This window comes from Rattus norvegicus, chromosome 4 (assembly GCF_036323735.1).
Source record: "Rattus norvegicus strain BN/NHsdMcwi chromosome 4, GRCr8, whole genome shotgun sequence".
Classification (NCBI taxonomy): Eukaryota; Metazoa; Chordata; class Mammalia; order Rodentia; family Muridae; genus Rattus; species Rattus norvegicus.
In genome coordinates, this window is record NC_086022.1 from 151490179 (window position 1) to 151511274 (window position 21096).

At 39.6% G+C, this 21096-nt stretch overlaps 1 protein-coding gene across 1 annotated transcript; it reads right to left on the reverse strand.

Annotated features, from left to right (window-relative positions):
• Positions 1 to 867: 867 nt before the first annotated feature.
• Or6d15 (olfactory receptor family 6 subfamily D member 15) lies at positions 868 to 1800 on the reverse strand. Its single transcript, NM_001000899.1, has one exon. The coding sequence runs from the start codon at positions 1798 to 1800 to the stop codon at positions 868 to 870; it is 933 nt and encodes a 310-aa protein (NP_001000899.1).
• Between the last annotated feature and the right edge of the window lie 19296 nt (positions 1801 to 21096).

The window sequence follows — 21096 nt, forward strand, 5'->3', positions numbered from 1 at the left end:
GAGACTGGCATGCAATTGCAAAGTTTAGAACAGCAAGACTTGGCACATCTTTAGGACAGTAACAATTTTAGAGGATGACCTGAGACCCTAAATAGTAGAGGCATTCATAGACAGGTGAGCCAAGTGACAGGAAGAGAAATGGAGGAGATGCCCACCATGACATCCATGTTACAAGGTAAAAGGATTCTGTGGTCATGCGTCCTTCAACTACTCACGGGGGGAACATGGACGAAGCATCGCTGATGTCCTCTAATATTTTCAAAGTTTCAATTCAAATAAAACCACTAATTGTTTTAAATACTTTATCACCACTGGTAAATAATTATTATTTCTGCTAAAGTGAGTTTATGCATGGAAGAGAGCACAGTTAAACTAGGACAGTTCGATTCATTTCAGAAATCTCAAGTGTACAATTCTTATCATTTGGATAAAAAAGTTCAATAGATTTTGCAATTAAAATCTGTTGCCAGGCTGTGTGTTGATACCTCTTGTACCAGTATTGGGGAGGGAGAGGCAGGCAGATCATGATGAGTTCTAGGCCAGCCTGTTCTACAGAGTGAGTTCATTACGATGAGGGCTATTCGGCGAAACTCTATCTTGAAAAGCCAAAACAAACAAAATAAAATTGATTGCCAAAAATATGTGGAACAGGCACACACACAGACACACACACACACACACACACACACACACACACACACACACTGCATTAAAATGTATTTTACAAGGTGACAAACACCTGCATTTTGCGGAGCTATTTATATGGAAGGTTTGTGAACTCTGTGACTCTCAAGGGCCGAGGCATCGATTAAAATGGAGAAGACATAGTTTCTGATGTTCTCCACTCCAAGAACAAGTGAAACCCTCCTACCCTGATAATTTTATTCTAGACAGTCTCTCCCTCAGAGCCTGGTGAACCTGCTTATTGCGCAGGGTGTAGATGACAGGATTCAGAAGCGGTGTGAATACCGTGTTTACGAGAGCAGCCTCTCTGTTGGATTCAAGCCTGCTGGTTTGCCTTGGTTTCACATATATAAATACACAGCTGCCGTACATCAGAGAGAGGACCATGAGGTGGGATGAGCAGGTGGAGAAAGCTTTCTGTCTCTCCTTGGCGGATGGGAGACGCACTATTGTGATTACTATGTTGCTGTATGCGATGGTGGTTATGATGAGAGACGAGAGAAGGATAATCAAAGCAAGGGCAAATGTCAGAGCTTCAGCAGATCTGGTGTCAGAACAGGAGAGGTGGATCAGAGGGCTGAGGTCACAGAAGAAGTGTGGGATGAGGCGGGGGCCGCAGAAGGATAACTGAGAAACCTTCACTACTAGCCACGTGATCAGGGTGAAGGTCACAGCAAGGCTGGCCATGATGAGGAGGACGCAGGTCCTCAGGTCCATGATGGTGGGATAATGCAGAGGCTTGCAAATAGCTACACACCTGTCCACTGACATCACAGCTATAAGAAGAAAACCAAATGCCCCGATAAATAGAGTGACGAAGGCTTGCATGAAACAGGCAACAAAGGAAATTGTTTGTTTCCCTAAAAGAAAGATAGCCAACAATTTGGGAATAACTGCACTCGTAAAACAAGACTCCGCGAAGGAGAAAACACCGAGGAAAAAGTACATGGGGCTTTTCAGATGGGCACTGGTGCAGACAATGGAGACAATGACGACATTTCCGGTGATGGAGGTCAGGTATGCCAGCAGGTTCAGTGAGAAGAGAAGCCTGCCCAGGTGCTGGACAGCAGGAAATCCCTCCAGGATAAATTCCTGGACAGTTGTCCCGTTTCTCATCCCTGCTGTGTAAGACGACTTACGGTAAAGAGATCACGGAGAGTAGAGGTGTTCTCACAGTGCACACAACCAGGTCATTCAGTTCAAGGTGTGGTGAAGACAAAATATAACGTCGCATGCTATTCGCTTTACTTTTGACATGAGCTGGTGTGTTTCTTCCACCCCTGTTTCACCAGAAGAGATCAAAACCTTCAGAGTCTCAGAGATATTAAAGCCTGTATTATAACTGGGCCTCACTGGAATCCAAAATTCCTACTGCTTCTCAATATTATGACAATGTATCTTTAATTTGTCCTATTTATACTTACTTAATGTTACTATAACTGTGGGGGGTAATGTATGTGGGTGTAAGAGGATGATTTGCAGGAGTCAGTTTCTTCTTGCATCCTCTGGGTCCTGGAGATCAAATTTGTGGCCTCAGGCTTGGTGGTAAGGACCTCAATTTGCTGAAGTAATATTCTTGTAGGAGAAAATGTCCAACTGACAGTCTCCAAACCTATGTGAGAACTTCACTCCATTGACACTGCACTCTCATTCTTCACGTGCATAATGACATATGGGGCACCAGTATGGGCAGAGCTCTTAGATCTGTTTCAAAATGGCCACATAACATAAAGGCTCTGAGATGGCCATCACAAAGGACCTTACCAGTACAGGGTAAACCAATGACATAAGCTTGTTCTTCTGGGCTCTATCTTAGCACATAAGAAGATACTGATGGCAGTTCTCACAGCATAAACCAACTAGGAAGAATGATCCAGACACACTACACTAGCCCCTTAACTCATTGCAACTTTATCATTCAGTTTTCTCTCTCATCTGAGGGTCCAGTTGCTGGCAGCAGGCTGGAATATGTGTCTGTCCCACACTGTCATGGCCAAGATCTGCATGCACTGAGTACCTCACTCTCCTTCATGCTTCAGGACCTGCAGAGCAGCCTAAGAAACATTCCAGCATGCTGCTCACCTCTCTGCTGTGCATCTGGCCTTTCTTCCACATGGCTTTCTCCTTTGTAATCCCACAGAACGTAGTGCAGAAACCATCTCTGTTGGATTATATCGAGAATGAAAGTCTCCAAAAACACAAGTCTAATACGTGTTTGATGATTTCCCCACAAGAATTTGGTCACTAGCATGATGTCCCTAGGCAGGGAACAGTGTTCTCTCAGAGCTTGTTATAAGTAGAAGGAATAGAAAGGAAATGCTATGCACAGCTGGGCTCCCTAGAGATTTCTAATTGGTCACTTTTGAGAGCAAGAATTATTGATAGAATACTGTGTCTCCTATCTAGGGTGACAGGTACTGCATACTGTCCTCTGCTGAGGCAATTTACTTGAATTTCCTAAGGTTTCTTAGGTCTCAACATGGATGTTTCCTATTTATTTGAGGTCACAGTCCAGCCTTACATTTTCTACAGGCAGTGTGGGTACTGAGGCCAGAGCAATGCTGCTAAATGCAACTAAGTGACCATAAACAATTGGCCCTGACCTTTTGCTTTACCAGACTTACAGAGAAGGTAGAGAAGGAAGATGTATGGGAGAGAGTATATTTCACCTTCATCTGTCCACCTATGTATGGGATAATTGTTTTCATTTTATTTGAAATTAATTTAAATGTAAACTATTTGTGTGGGGGCACCAGGTCCTGGTGTTTTGTCAGCAGAGCATTTTCTTTGCTGGCCCAGCCTCCTTAATGAGGGAAATGCAATTCTTATTTTTCCATGGAGATAAAGGGAAAGCTAGGGTTCTCCTGACACGTTAAGCCTACCTAATCTCATATATCTCATTCATATATATATGAAGAGACACCATGACAACAACAACTCTTATAAAGGAAAACATTTACTTAAGGCTGGCTTATAATTTCAGAGATTTAGTCCACTGTGATCATGGCAGGAAGCATGGCAGTGCACATGTATAAAGAAATGTAACAGGTTTCTAGCTAGAGCCCAAACCTCACTGATCCTGGCCCACATCTCCCTGCTCCCAAACCCCATGGGAGAGAGAACTCATCACCCAGACAGGTGGGCACTCCTGAGACTGCAGGGCAGGAGAGACCGCCAATACTGCCCAACCTTGCCCACATCTCTGGCCCAAGAGGAAACTGTATAGGGCCTCTGGGAAAAAGGAAGACAGAGGCACTCAAGCTGCAGGTGCCCTGCGGTCCAGATTGTGCCTGGATCTGAAGGGACCTGGTCAAACAGCTCCCTGCAATCAAATCCCGAGGGAGGAAGAACTAGACCTTCAGAGGGGCAGACACGCTTGGGAAGCCAGAGGAGATGACTCTTTGCCCACATTTCTGACTCTCAAGGAAAACGCATAGCACTATCTGGGCCCCCTGTGCACAGGGAACTGGGAGAAGGCAGGGCAGTCCCTTCTGGTTGCTGCCCTCACGGAGAGCTGAAACCCAGTCACAAAGAGAGAATTCAGGCCTGAGACCAGTGGTAAGACCAACTTTTCTGCTCCAAGTTACCTGCCTGGTGGACTCAGGACACACACCCACAGGAACACCTGAAGACCAGTAGACAGGAAAGACTACACGCCTGAAAGCAGAACACTCTGTTCCCAAAACTGGCTGAAAGAAAACAGGAAAACAGGTCTACAGCACTCCTGACACACAGGCCTACAGGAAAGTCAAGCTACTGTCAGAAATATCAAAACAAGTAACACCAGAGACAACATGATGGTGAAAGGCAAGTGCAAGAACCCAAGCAAAAGAAACCAAGACTACATGGCATCATTAGAGCCCAATTCTCCTACCAAAGCAAACACTGAATATCCAAACACACCAGAAAAGCAAGATCTAGATTTAAAATCACATTTAATCATGATGATGGAGGACTTCAAGAAAGACATAAAGAACTCCCTTAGAGAAACGCAGGAAAACACAAATAAACAAGCAGAATCCCATAGAGAGGAAACACAAAAATCCCTGAAAGAATTACAGGAAAACACAGTCAAACAGGTGATGAATTAAAAATGGAAATAGAAGCAATAAAGAAAACACAGAGGGAGACAACCCTGGATATAGAAAACCAAAGGAAGAGACAAGGAGCTGTAGATACAAACATCAACAACAGAATGCAAGAGATAGAAGAGAGAATTTCAGGAGCAGAAGATTCCATAGAAATCATTGATAGAACTGTCAAAGATAATGTAAAATGGAAAAAGCTACTGGCCCAAAACATACAGGAAATCTAGGACACAATGAGAAGATCAAACCTAAGGATAATAGATATAGAAGAGAGTAAAGACTCCCAACTCAAAGGACCAGTAAATATCTTCAACAAAATCATAGAAGAAAACTTCCCTAACCTAAAGAAAGAGATGCCCATAAAAATACAAGAAGCTTACAGAACTCCAAAGAGATTGGATCAGAAAAGAAACTCCTCCTGTCACATAATAGTCAAAACACCAAATGCACAAATCAAAGAAAAAATATTAAAAGCAATAAGGGGAAAAGGTCAGGTAACATATAAAGGCAGACCTATCAGAATTACACCAGACTTCTCACCAGAGACTATGAAAGCCAGAAGATCCTGGACAGATGTCACACAGACACTAAGAGAAAACAAATGCCAGCCCAGGTTACTGTATACAGCAAAATTCTCTATTAACATAAATGGAGAAACAAAGATATTCTATGACAAATCCATATTTACATAAGATCTTTCTACAAACCCAGCCCTACAAAGGATAATAAATGGTAAAGTCCAACACAAGGAGGCAAGTTACACCCTAGGAAAAGTAAGAAACTAATTGTTTTGCAACAAAACAAAGAGAAGAAAAGCATACAAACATAATCTCACATCCCAATACAAATATAACAGGAAGCAACAATCAGTATTCCTTAATATCTCTCAACGTCAATGGACTCTATTCCCCAATAAAAAGACACAGATTGACAAACTGGATATGCAATGAGGACCCAGCATTTTGCTGCCTACAGGAAACACACCTCAGAGACAAAGACAGACACTACCTCAGAGTGAAAGGCTGGAAAAAAACTTTCTGGGCAAATGGTCTGAAGAAGCTAGCTGCAGTAGCCATTCTAATATTGAATAAAATCTATTTTCAACCAAAAGTCATTAAAAAAGATAAGGAAGGACATGTCATATTCATGAAAGGAGAAATTCACCAAGATGAATTCTCAATCCTAAATATCTGTGCTCCAGATACAAGGGTACCTACATACATAAAAGAAATCTTACTAATGCTCAAAGCACAAATTGCACCTCACACAATACTAATAGATAGGAGATTTCAACACCCCACTCTCATCAATGGACAGATCATGGAAACAGAAATTAAACAGAGACATAGACAGACTAAGAGAAGTCATGAATCAAAAGGACTTAACAGATATTTATATAAAACAAAAGGATATATCTTCTTCTCACCACCTCCTTCTCACTTTCTCCAAAATTGACCATAGAATCAGTCATAAAAAAGGCCTCAACAGATACAGAAAGAGAGAAATAATCCCATGCATCCTCTCAGACCACCATGGGCTAAAGCTGGTCTTCAATAAAAATAAGGAAGGAATGCCCACCTATACACGGAAGTTGAACAATGCTCTACTCAATGATAACCTGGTCAAGGAAGAAATAAAGAAAGAAGATAAAAGACATCTTAGAATTTAATGAAAATGAAGGTACAACATACCCAAACTTATGGGACACAATGAAAGCTGTTCTAAGAGGAAAACTCATAGTTTTCTGAGTGCCTGCAGAAAGAAACAGGAGAGAGGATATATCAGTAGCTTGACAGTACACCTCAAAGCACTAGAACAAAAAGAATCAATTAAACCCAAGAGGAGTAAGGCAGGAGATAAAAAAACTCCGGGCTGAAATCAACCAAGTAGAAACAAAAAGGTCTATACAAAGAATCAACAGAACCAAAAGCTAGTTCTTTGAGAAAATCAACAAGATAGATAAACCCTTAGCCAGACTACCCAGAGGACACAGAGAGTGTGTCCAAATAACCAAATCAGAAATGAAAAGGGAGACATAACAATAGAATCAGAGGAAATTCAAAAAATCATCAGATCCTACTATAAAAGCCTATACTCAACAAAACTTGAAAATCTGCAGGAAATGGACAATTTCCTAGACAGATACCAGGTACCGAAGTTAAATCAGGATCAGATAAACCAGTTAAAAAATCGCATATCCCCTAAAGAAATAGAAGCAGTCTTTAAAAGTCTCCCAACCAAAAAGAACCCAGGTCCACATGAGTTCAGTGTAGAATTCTATCAGACCTTCATAGAAGACCTCATACCAATACTATTCAAACTATTTTACAAAATTGAAACCGATGTAGTGCTACCGAATTCCTTCTATGAAGTCACAATTACTCTTATACCTAAACCACACAAAGACCCAACAAGAGAACTTCAGACCAATTTCCCTTATGAATATCGATGCAAAAATACTCAATAAAATTCTTGCAAACTGAATCCAAGTGCACATCAAAATAATCTTCCATCATGATCAAGTAGGCTTCATTCCAGTGATGCAGGGATGGTTTAATATATGGAAAACCGTCAACGTAATCCACTATATAAACAAACTGAAAGATAAAAACCACATGATCATTTCACTAGATGCTGAGAAAGCATTTGAAAAAATTCAACACCCCTTCATGGTAAAAGTCCTGGAAAGAACAGGAATTCAAGGCCCATGCCTAAACATAGTAAAAGCCATATACAGCAAACCAGTAGCTAATATTAAACTAAAGGGAGAGAAACTTGAAGCAATCCCACTAAAATCAGGGACTAGACAAGGGTGCCCACTCTCTCCCTACTTATTGAGTATAGTTCTCAAAGTCCTAGCCAGAACAATCAGACAACAAAAAGAGATCAAAGGGATACAGATTGGAAAGGAAGAAGTCAAAATATGACTATTTGCAGACTAAATATTTTATACTTAAGTGAACCCAAAAGTTCCACCAGAAAACTACTAAACCTGACAAACACCTTGAGCAAAGTGGCTGGGTATAAAATTAACTCTAATAATTCAGTAGCCTTCACACAACAGAGAAAGAAGCTGAGAAAGAAATTAAGGAAACGACACCTTTCATAATAGTTCCAAATAATATAAAATACCTTGGTGTGACTTTAAGCAAGCAAGTAAAAGATCTGTACAATAAGAACTTCAACACTCTGAAGAAAGAAATTGAAGAAGACCTCAGAAGATGGAAAGATCTCCCATGCTCATGGATTGGCAGGATTAATATAGTAAAAATGGCCATTTTACCAAAAGCAATCTACAGATTCAATGCAATCCCCATCAAAATACCAATACAGTTCTTCAAAGAGTTAGACAGAACAATTTGCAAATTCATCTGGAATAACAAAAAACCCAGGATAGCTAAAACTATCCTCAACAATAAGGACACTGTGGTTAGGACAAAACGGCAACCAACAGATTGGGAAAAGATCTTTACCAATCCTACAACAGATAGAGGCCTTATATCCAAAACATACAAAGAACTCAAGAAGTTAGACCACAGGGAAACAAATAACCCTATTAAAAAATGGGGTTCAGAGCTAAACAAAGAATTCACAGCTGAGGAATGCCGAATGGCTGAGAAACACCTAAAGAAATGTTCACCATCCTTAGTCATCAGGGAAATGCAAATCAAAACAACCCTGAGATTCCACCTCACACCAGTCAGAATGGCTAACATCAAAAACTCCTGGGACAGCAGATGCTGGCGAGGATGTGGAGAAAGAGGAACACTCCTCCATTGTTGGTGGTGTTGCAGACTGGTACAACCATTCTGGAAATCAGTCTGGAGGTTCCTCAGAAAATTGGACATTGAACTACCTGAGGACCCAGCTATACCTCTCTTGGGCATATACCCAAAAGATGCCCCAATATATAAGAAAGACACAGGCTCCACTATGTTCATAGCAACCTTATTTATAATAGCCTGAAGCTGGAAAGAACCCAGATGCCCTTCAACAGAGAAATGGATACAGAAAATGTGGTACATTTTCACAACGAAATATTACTCAGCTATCAAAAACAATGACTTTATGAAGTTCATAGGCGAATGGATTAAATTGGAGAATATCATCCTGAGTGAGGTAACCCAATCACAGAAAAACACACATGGTATGCACTCATTGATGTTTTATTTGGGAACATAAAACATTGAGCTGGGCAGCATCCCCACGCTGGGATTTATGAAATATTAATGTTAAAAATATACTATACATAAGTTATCCTAAAAATTCTACCAGAGAGCACTAACAGCTGATGAATACTTTTATCAAAGTTGCTGGGTACAAAATTCACAAAAATTAGTAGGCCTCCTATACGCAAATGACCAACGAACTGAGAAAGAAATCAGGGAAATAGCACCTTTCATAATAGCCTCAAAAATATGAAATATCTTAGAATAAAGAAAGCAAGTAAAATATTTTTATGATAAAATTTTTATGACATTGCACACAGAAATTAAAGGAGATATCAGAAGGTGGAATGATCTCCCATCGTCATAGATCAATATCATAAATATAGTAAAGATGGCCATTCTACCAAAATCAATCTAAAGATTCAATACAATCCCAATCAAAATTCTAATACAATTTCTGACAGATCTTGAAATAACTATTTTCAGTTTCATATGGGAACACCACACACACACACACACACACACACACACACACACACATACACACACACACACATACACACACACACACACACACACACACACACACACACACACACCAGGATATCTAAAACAATCCTTATTAAAAAAATTGAAGGAGGTATCACCATCATCTATTCCAAATTATACTACAGAGCTATAGTAATTAAACCAACATGGTATTGTTGTGAAAACAGACACCTTGATCAATAGAATTTAATTGGAATGCAGACTTAAATTACACAGCTATGGACAACTAATTTTTTATTATAAATAAGCCAGAAATACACACTGGGAAATAAAAGACAGCATCTTCAACACATGATCCTGGTAAAACTGCATTTAGAAGAGCGCAAATAGACCTATACTTATCACCCTGCACAAAACTCAACTCCAAATGGATCAAAGACCTTAACCCTAACCAGATACACTGAACATGGTAGAAGAGAAAATGGAGCATAGCCTTTAACTCCTTGATGCAGGAGAAGACTTTCTGAACAGACCACTGATAGCATAGGCAGAAAGTTAATTAACAAATGGAACCTCGTGAAACTGAAAGGTTTCTGCATGGCAATGGCACAGTCATTTGAACAATCAGCAGCCCACTGATTGGGAAAAGATCTTCACCAACTAGACATCTAATAGAGGGCTAATATTCAAATATATAAAGAACTCGAAAAGCTAGACATAAAAAAACCAAACAACCAAATTTCAAACATGGAATACAAATCTAAACAAAATTCTCAATAGAGGAAACTCAAATGGCTGAGAAGCACTTAAATGCTCAATGAGGGTGAGTGAAGAGGGGGACAAGTGGAAGGAATACAGCGAGAGACAGCTTAAAATTAAGGATCTTTTAAGGAGGAGCAGTATGGAAACTTGAAACAGTAGACTCTCTCTCTCTCTCTCTCTCTCTCTCTCTCTCTCTGTGTGTGTGTGTGTGTGTGTGCATGTGTGTGTGTAAGTTTTTACTTTATATATGTCAATGAATATCTACTTCATATATATGGGCAATCAAAATGAAACTGGCAAACAACAGGGTAGACAGACAAAGCCCCAATTAAATATCATTTGTTAACAAATGAAGCTTTCAATACTGGGAATAGGCTACATCTAATTAAGTTGTTGGCCAAAGGCATCCCATGGGAAGACCCAAAACACCCAGGCTGTTGGCAAACCCGTGAGTTCTTCTCTACAAACTGACAGTTAGACTCTATTGCTGAAGAGAACACCTATACATTCATTGAACACAGAGAAGTGGATCTGATACCTACATAGAGTCTTTGCCCCTACTGGTTAGGATCTTTGGTACTTCAGATTCGATGTAATCCCCATCAAAATTCCTACTCAATTCTTCACAGAGATAGAAAGAGCAATTCTCAAATTTATCTGGAATAGTAAAAAAAAACCCAGGATATCAAAAACCATTCTCAACAATAAAACCTTCTGGGGGAATCACCATGCTCTATACTGCAGAGCAATAGTGATAAAAACAAAATGGTATTGGTACAGAGACAGACAGGTAGATTAATGGAATAGAATTGAAGACCCAGAAATGAACCCTTCCCAATTGACTTTTCATTTTCAGTCCCCCCAGTCCATCCAAAACTATTTTATTTCCCTGTGTAAGAGAGGAAACCTGTGTAAGAGGGTCCACCCCTAGCCCTTAACTCTATACCTATCCTCTGTGAGTCTATGGATTATACCTTTCTTATCATTGACCTCACAGAAATAATTCACATTTGAATATATGCCACATTTGTCTTTCTGGGTCTAGACTACCTCATTAGAACGACTTTTTTCTACTTCCATCTAGTTAGTGGCAAGTTTCATGATGTCTTTTTAAATGGGTCAGTAATATATTGTATGACTGGACCACATTTTTTAAAAAAAATTATTCATTCATTGAGGGTTATTTAGATTGTTTCCATGTTCTGGCTATTATGACTAAGGCAGCCAGAGCTATGGAAGCAACCCAATTTGAATGAGGGACCTCTTGATCTGCAGTCAAATGCTCTACCACTGAGCTATACACCAAGCATAACTTCAAGTCTCAGAAGAAAGAAATTGAAGATCTCAGAAGATGGAGAGATCTCCCACACTCATGGAATGGCAGGATTAATATTGGAAAAATGGCCATCTTGCTTAAAGCATTCTACATATTCAAAGCAATCCATATCAAAATTCCAGCTCAATTCTTCATAGAGTTAGACAGAACAATTTTCAAGTTCATCTGGAATAACAAAAAACCCAGGATTGCAAAAACTATCCTCAACAATAAAAGAACTTCTGGGGGAATCACCATCCCTGACCTCAAGCCATATTACAGACCAATAGTGATAAAAACTTGTATGGTATTGGTAAGAGACAGGCAGGTAGATCAATGGAGTTGAAGACCCAGATGGAATTGAAGACCCAGAAATGAATCCACACACCTATGGTCATTTGATCTTTGACAAAGGACGTAAAACCAAAAAAGAAAAAGCATTTTCAACAAATGGTGCTGGTTTAACTGGCAGTCAGCCTGTAGAAGAATGCAAATCGATCCATTTTTAACAACCTGTACCAAGCTCTCAAGTCCAAGTGGATCAAGGACCTCCACATAAAACCAAGTACACTCCAACTAATAGAAGAAAAAGTGAGGAAGAGCCTTGAACACATGGGCACTGGGGAAATTTTCCTGAACAGAACACCAATAGCTTATGTTCTAAGATTAAGAATCGACAAATGGGAATTTATAAAATTGCAAAGCTTCTGTAAGGCAAAGGACACTGTCATTAGGACAAAATGGTAACCAACAGATTGGGAAAAGATCTTTACCAATCCTACCTACAATAGAGGACTAGTATCCAATATATGCAAAGAACTCAACAAGTTAGAGAACAGAGAATCAAATAACCTATTTTAAAAATGGGGTACAGAGCTAAACAAAGAATTCTCAACTAATAAATATGAAACGACTGAGAAGCAACTAAAGAAATGTTCAGCATAAAAACAGAAGGAGAGGAAAGTTCACCATGCTTTGGAGAGAGAAAGCTAAGTAGCCATGTGAGGTCTCTGGAGGGGTGATGGTCTGTGCCAGGAGCTGACCCTGTGACACAGGTCTCTGTACCCAGATCCCCTGGAAGAGAGAACTGAGCTTTCAAAAGTGCAGACAATCCTGAGCACAGGGAAGACGATCACTTCTGCTCACATTCCTGGACCAAGAGAAATCCACCTGGAACCATCAGGACATAGGAACCTAGGAGCAGTCTGGGACATGATCCTTCTAGTTTCTGCCTGTGCCCAAAGCTGACCCTGTGACACAACTCTCTCTATCCAGATCCTGCTGGGAGAAAGCTGGTCTCCAGGAGTGTGGACCCACAGGCTTGCAGGAGGGTCAAGCCACTGTCAGAGACAGCAAGACCAGATAGCACCACGGATAATCTGATGGTGAGAGGTGAGCCCAGGAACCTAAGTGACAGAAACCAAGACTACTTAATATCATTAGAATCCAATTCTCCCACCAAAGGAAATACTGAATATCCCAACATACTGGGAAATCAAGATTTGGATTTAAAATCACATCTCATGATGATGATTGAGGACTTTAAGAAGAACATAAATAACTCCCATAAAGAAATACAGGACAACACAGGTAAACAAGTAGAAGCCCTTAAAGAAGAAACACAAAAATCCCTTAAAGAATCACAGGAAAACACAATCAAACAGGTGAAGGAATTGAACAAAACAATCCAGGATCTAAAAATGGAAAGAGAAACAATAAAGAAACCACAAAGGGAGACAACCCTGGAGAAACTTAGTAAAGAGATCAGGAGTCATAGACTCAAGCATCACCTACAGAATACAAGAGAAAGAAGAGAGAATCTCACAGGCAGAAGATACCCTAGGAAACATTGACACAACCATTAAAGAAAATGTAAAACTCAAAAAGCTCCTAACCAAAAAATCCAGGAAATTCAGGACACAATGAGAAGAACAAACCTAAGGATAAAAGGTATAAAAGAGAGTGAAGATTCCCAACATAAAGGGCCAGTAAATATCTTCAACAAAACTATAGAAGAAAACTTCCCTGACCTAAAGAAAGAGATGCCCATTAACATACAGGAAGCCTACAGAACTCCAAATATTGGACCAGAAAAGAAATCCCTCCTGTCACATAAAAGTCAAAATACCAAATGCACAAAACAAAGAAAGCAATAAGGAAAAAAGTCAAGTAACATATAAAGGCAGACCCATCATAATTACACCAGACTTCTCACCAGAGACTATGAAAGCCAGAAGATCCTGGGCAGATGTTATACAGACCCTAAGAGAACACAAATGCCAGCTCAGGCTACTATATCCAGCAAAACTCTTAGTTAACATAGATGGAGAAACCAAGATAATCTATGACAAAACAAAATTTACACAATATTTTTTCCACATATCCAGCCCTACAAAGGATAAAAGATGGAAAAGTCCAACACAAGGAGGGAAACTACACCCTAGAAAAAGCAAGAAAGCAGTCTTTTTTGCAACAAACCCAAAAGAAGAGAGCCCCACAAACAAATGCACTGCTAACAACAAAAATAATAGGAAACAACGATCCTTATTCCTTAATATCTCTTAACATCAGTGACTCAATTCCCCAATAAAAAGACAAATACTAACTGACTGTATATGTGAAGAGGACCCAGAATTTTGCTGCATACAGGAAACACACCTCAGTGACAAAGACAGATACTACCTCAGAGTAAAAGACTGGAAAACAACTTTCCAAGCAAATGGTCCAAAGAAACAAGCTGGAGTAGCCATTCTAATATCATATAAAATCGACTTTCAACTGAAAGTTACCAAAAATATAAGGAAGGATACTTCATATCCATTGAAGGAAAAATCCACCAAGATGAACTCTCAATCCTGAATATCTATGCTCCAAATGCAAGGGCACCAACATTCATAAAAGAAACCTTACTAAAGCTCAAAGTACATGTTGCACTTCACACAGTAATAGTGGGAGACTTCAACACACCCTCTCAGCAATGGACAAATCATGGAAACAGAAACTAAATAGAGACACAGAGAAACTAATGAAGTTATGAACCAAATTGACTTAACAGCTATCTATAGTACATTTCATCCTAAAACAAAAGAATATACTTTCTCAGCGCCTCATGGTCCCTTCTCCAATATTGACTATCTATTAGAATTCAAAATGGGCCTCAACAGATACAGGAAAATTGAAATAACCCATGCATCCTATCAGTTCACCATAGACTAATGCCAGCCTTTAATAACAACAAAAATGACAGAAAGCCCACATACACATGGAAGTTGAACAATGCTCTACTCAATAGCTTGGTCAAGGAAGAAATAAAGATATTAAAGACGTTTTAGAATTTAATGAAAATGAAGGCACAACATATCCAAACTTATGGGACACAATGAAAGCAGTGCTAAGAGGAAAACTTATAGTTCTGATTCCTCCAAAAAGAAACTAGAGAGAGCATACACTAGTAGCTTCACAGCACACTTAAAAGCTCTAGAACAAAAAGAAGCAAATTTACACAAGAGGAGTAGATGGCAGGAAATAATCAAACTCAGGGCTGAAATCAACCTAGTAGAAAAAAAAGGACTATACAAAGAATCAACAAAATCAGGAGCTCATTCTTTGAGGAAATCAACAAGACTTATCCAGACTAACCTTATCCAGACTAACCAGAGGGCACAGAGAAAGTATCCAAATAAACAAAATCAGAAATGAAAAGGGTGACATAACAACAAAAACTTGACGAAATTAAAAAAAAAATCAGATCCTACTACAAAAGCCTGTACTCAACAAAACTGGAAAATCTGGAGGAAATGGACAATGGCCTATACAGATACCAGGTAGCAAAGTTAAATGAGGATCAGATAAACTATCTAAACAATTCCGTAACTCCTAACGAAATCGAAGCATTTATTAAATGTCACACAACCAAACACAGCCCATGACCAGATGGGTTCAGTGAAGAATTTGATCAGACCTTCAAAGAAGACCTAATACCAATACTGTCCAAACTACTCCACAAAAACAGAAACAGAAGGAACACTATCCACTTCCTTCTATGAAGCCACAACTACGTTTATACCTAAACCACACAGAGACCCAACAAAGAAAGAGAACTTCAGACCAATTTCCCTTATGAATACCAACACCAAATTACTCAATAAAATTCTCTCAAAAAGAATCCAGGAATACATCAAAACAATCATCCATCATGATCACATAGGCTTCATCCCAGGGATGGAAGGATGATTCAATATACAGAAATCCACCAATGTAATCCACTATATAAACAAACTCAAAGAAAAAAAACACATGATTATCTCATTAGATGCTGAGAAAGCACTTGACAAAATTCAACACCCTTTCTTGTTAAAAGTCTTGGAAAGATCAGGAATTCAAGGCCCATACCTCAACATAGTACAAGCAATATATACCAAACCAGTAGCCAACATCAAACTAAATGACAAAAAACTTGAAGCAATCCCATTAAAATCAGGGACTAGACAAGGCTGCCCACTCTCTCCCTACCTATTCAATATAGTATTTGAAGTCCTAGCCAGAGCAATCAGACAACAAAAGGAGGTCAATGGGATACAAATTGGAAAGGAAAAGGTCAAAATATCACTATTTGCAGATGATATGATAGTATACTTGAGTGACCTCAAAGATTCCACCAGAGAATACTAAGCCTGAAAAACAACTTCAGCAGAGTGACTGGATATAAAATTAACTCAAACAAATCACTAGACTTTCTCTACTCAAAGGATGAACAGGCTGAGAAAGAAATTAGGGATACAACACACTTCACAATACCCGTCAATAACATAAATACCTTAATGAGACTCTAACCAATGAAGTGAAAGATCTGTATGACAAGAACTTCAAGGGTCTGAAGAAAGAAATTAAAGATCTCAGAAGATGGAAAGATCTTCCGTGCTCATGGATTGGTAGGATTAATATAGTAAAGATGGCCATTTTGCCAAAAGCAATCTGCATATTCAATGCAATCTCCACCAAAATTCCAACTCAATTCTTCATAGAGTTAGGAAGAGCAATTTGCAATAGCACAAAAACAAAAACAAAAACAAACCCAAACAGGATATCGAAAACAATAACAGAACTCAACAGTAAAACAACTTCTGGGGGAATCACCATCCTTGACCTCAAGATGTATTACAGAGCAATAGTGATAAAAACTGTATGGTAGTTACAGGCAATAGAATTGAAGACCCAGAAATGAACTCACACACCTGTGATCACTTGATCTTTGACAAAGGAGCTAAAGCTGTCCAGTGGAAAAAGAGATATTTTTAGATGTTCACCACAAATATTGGCCTGTAGAATTCTTTTTTGTTGTGACTCTATCTGGTTTTGATATTAGAGTAATACTGACTTGGTAGAAGTTTGGGAGTGTGCCTTATCTTTCTTTCTCTCTTTTTTTTGGATAGTTTAAGAAGTATTATTTAAAGTTCTTCTTCAATGGTCTAGTAGAATTCCATTTGGGCCTGAACAGGTTTTTTTTCACAAAATTTTTAAGTATCACTTTGATCTTGCTATTTGTAATAGGTTATGGGTCTCTTCATGGTTTTACTTTGGAGATTTGGATGAATTTAGAAATCCATTCATTTCTTTTATATTTTCCAATTTGGAACAATATAAGTTTTTTACAGTATTCCTGTTCTGTGGTTTGTGCTATAATGTTTCCTTGTTCATTCTGAGTCTGTTGATTTGGGTCATCTCTTTCTTTCTTTTGGTTAATTGGATCATAAAATCTGTCAGTCTTGCTTATCTTTAAAAGATTTATTTTATGCACATGAGTGTTTTGCTCATGTGTATGTCTGTGCACCATGTGTGTGCCTGGTGCACGCAGAGATCAGAAGAAGTATCTTGGATTGGATCCCTGGAGCTGCAGTTTTGGATGGTTCTGAGAAACCATATGGGTAATCGTAATAAACCTGGGTCCTCTGCAAGAACAACACGTGCTCTTACCTGCTGAGTCATCTCTCTATTCCCTTGTTCATCCATCCTAAGAACCAACTCTTAGGTTCATTCTCAGTATTTTTTATTCTGTTTTATTCATTTCTTCTCTAATTTTTGTTATTTCTTCCTGTCTGCTGGACTAGGATTTGGTTTGATCTTATTTTTTCCAATTTCTTGAGTTGCATCATCAATTCATTTATTTGTGCTGTTTCTGATACTTAAATACAGACTCTTAGAACTGTAAATGCCATGTGCTGAACTGTGTAGAACTCTGCAGAAATCTGCAGGACAGTGAGGGACAGTGCTGGATAGTGCAGAAATCTGCAGGACAGTGAGGGACAGTGCTGGATAGTGCAGGACTCTGCAGGACTGCTTTAATGTGTCGCAAATGTTTGGTTGTCATTTTCATTCAATTCCAAAAACTTTTAACTTCCTTGTGCATTTCTTATTTGATCCAATCATCATTCAGACATATGTTATTTAATCTCCACAAATTTGTGTAGATTTTAGGGTTTCATCTGTTGTTGATTGTAAGCTTTCTTGCATCGTGGTCAGAAAGGTAAGTGGAATTACTTTGATTTTTCTGAATTTGTTAAGTTTTTGTTGTTTCCCAGGATACAATCTGTTTTAGAGATTTTTCCTCAGGCTTCAGAGTGAATATATTTTCTTTGGTTTTGGAATAGCATATTCAGTAGTTCCCATTTGATGCACAATCATTTATTTCTGATGTTTCTTTTTCCCCCCAGATAACCTATCTACGGGATAAAGTAGCATTGGACTTTACCTGCATCTTTAAGTCTCATAGTGTGCTTTTTATGACATTGAGTGTACTGGAGTTTGGTGCATGTATGTTTGTGTTTGGAATTATAATGTCTTCTTGGTTGTTTCTTTGTTTAGAATAAAGTGTCCTTTATCTCTTCTGACTAGTTTTAGTCTGAAGTCTATTTTATCAGATATTAGGATATCTACAAGTACTCGATTGCAGGTTCCAGTCCCATGCTATCAATTTAAGGTGGAGCCTGTCATTAAAGCAAACAGAAAGCTGGATTTTATTTCTGTCCATGGAGTTAGTGTGTGTCATGGAGTTAGTGTGATGGGTGGGTTCAGGTTATTTACATTTAAAGTTTTTGAAGGGTGTGTGATGAATGCATTATTTGATTCCTGATCATGTTCTTAGGAATTATTGCTTCGTTTCTTTGCTTTGTGTGGTGTCTTCTTAGCCCTCCCTTCAGTCTGAAAGGTTGCTTTCAATATTCTCTGTAGGGCTGGTTTGATGGACATTCATTCTTTTGGCCTGTTTATATTATGAAAAGGTTTTCCTTTGCCTTCGAATAAGGCAGATAGCTTTGCTGGGTAAAGTAATCTAGGTTGGCTGTGATGGCTATTCCTGGTTGTCAACTTGATTACATGTGGAATGAACTACAATTCAGAAATGGACGGCACACCTATGATCCAGATCTTGATACTGGAAGATACAGGCTTCTGACCTGGATCTTGATATAGAGATCTTGAGGCATAGTCGCCATGAAAGCTTAAGCCCACAAAAGGTAAAAATACACCTTTAATCCCAGGAGACTAGGACAAGCAGAACTCTGAGTTCAAGACCAGACTGGGACAAAGCAAATTCCAGATCCAGGCGTGGTGGTCCACACCTTTAACCTGAGCCACATCTTCTGCTGGAGGCTACATAAGGACACTGGAAGAAGATTCACTCTTCTTCCCTGATTGGACTTACTTGCCAGCACATCTGTTAGAACCTACCTCTTCAGGACTCCAGCTTGTACAGAAGACCAGGTGAAACACCCAGCCTCATGGACTGACCAACTTAATTGTGTGTCCTTTATGTGTGACTTTGATGTCTTTGGTGGAGTTTGTAGTGATTGTTCTGTTAAACTCTGTTTCCTGGGGCTCATCTAGGTAATTCTCATCAGAGAGCATTCTTTTTTTTTTTTGTGGACCTGGCTGTCCTAGAACTCAATGTGTAGATCAGGCTGACTTCATACATAGAGATCCACCTCCCTCTGCCTCCCAAATGCTGGGGTTAAAGATGTGCACCTGGTTTTTTATGGCTCAAGGTTTTAAACTATACATATTTTTTCCCATCTCTATTAACTTGGGTATTTCTTATTTACATTTCGATTGTTTTTCCCTTTCCTGTATTCTGGACAAACATCCTCCTAACCCCTCCCCCTCCCCTTCTATATGGTGTTCCCCTCTCCATCCTCCCCCCATTACCGCCCTCCCCCCAACAATCACGTTCCCTGGGGGTTCAGCCTTAGAAGGACCAAGGGCTTCCCTTCCACTTCTGCTCTTACTAGGCTATTCATTGCTACCTATGAGGTCAGAGTCCAGGGTCAGTCCATGTATAGTCTTTGGGTAGTGGCTTAGGCCCTGGAAGCTCTGGTTGGTTGGCATTGTTGTTCATATGGGGTCTCGAGCCCCTCCAAGATCAGAAAGCATTCTTATAGAGCTAGGGGGTTTCAGGAGGGACACTCTGTCATGTTCTTTCATGGTTTGGGGGGGAGGTTTGTGATGTGAACTTCATTCATTGGACATGTGTCTGAGGTGAGGATCTAGCCTGCCTCAAGTTGGGCAGGAGCCCATGTACAACTACTATAGAAACTATTAGATTGGATCTAGGCCTGCCAGCATGGAAAGGGGACATGGGTAGTCTAGGGTCAGAGGTGGTCAACTGGATGCACTGGTGGGTGTGTAAGCTGAATTTCCAGAGCTGGGCCTGGGGCTAACCACGCAAAGCCATACAGGGGTCCTGTGTTCAGAACTAGGTCTGGGAACATGAACATGGTCACAGGCTTAATTCTGAGGGGATCCATAAGGCAGAGGCAGTGCAGGAACTGTGCACCTGGAGTTGGTGTGTTTGGGCTGTGCCTGTGAAATTGCAGTGAAATATGAACTTTGAATTATGACATTCAGGGCCAACCATGAACCTAAAGGAATTTCATAAGATTTTATTTGTGGTTGTATAATGATTTAGTTCACATAAGCTAAAAGAAAGAGGCAGGCACAACACCCCAATTCCCTGGACTCAGGTGTGTAAAGCAAAGGAACAGGGGTGACAGTGACAGTCAAGCCTGCCACATGGAGAGACCTTATTTCAAAACATACACACAGTAGTGAGCTGTAATCATTTCAGAGGCATTTCTTCTGAGGAGACAGACAGACCCATTATATCATGGAAGTTGGGACTAAAGGCATTCAAGGTTAAAAGCTAAGCAACGGAGCATTGGCTTTAAAGTAGGTTATTGATTAGCATGACCCATCTCAGCCTACTGTGTACATGGTTCTTAGTAACTGGTTCAGAATAGAAATCAATTGAATGTAACCTTGACTCTGAGAGACTGGCATGCAATTGCAAATTTTAGAACAGCAAGACTTTGCACATCTTTAGGACAGTAACCATTTTAGAGGATGACCTGAGACCCTAAATAGTAGAGGCATTCATGGACAGGTGAGCCAAGTGACAGGAAGAGAAATGGAGGAGATGCCCACCATGACATCCATGTTACAAGGTAAAAGAATTCTGTGGTCATGCGTCCTTCAACTACTCACGGGGGAACATGGACGAAGCATCGCTGATGTCCTCTAATATTTTCAAAGCTTCAGT

Coding starts and splice junctions, on each gene's coding strand:
- Or6d15 (NM_001000899.1), bottom strand. CDS start 1,800: ATGAGAAACGGGACAACTGTCCAGGAATTTATCCTGGAGGGATTTCCT.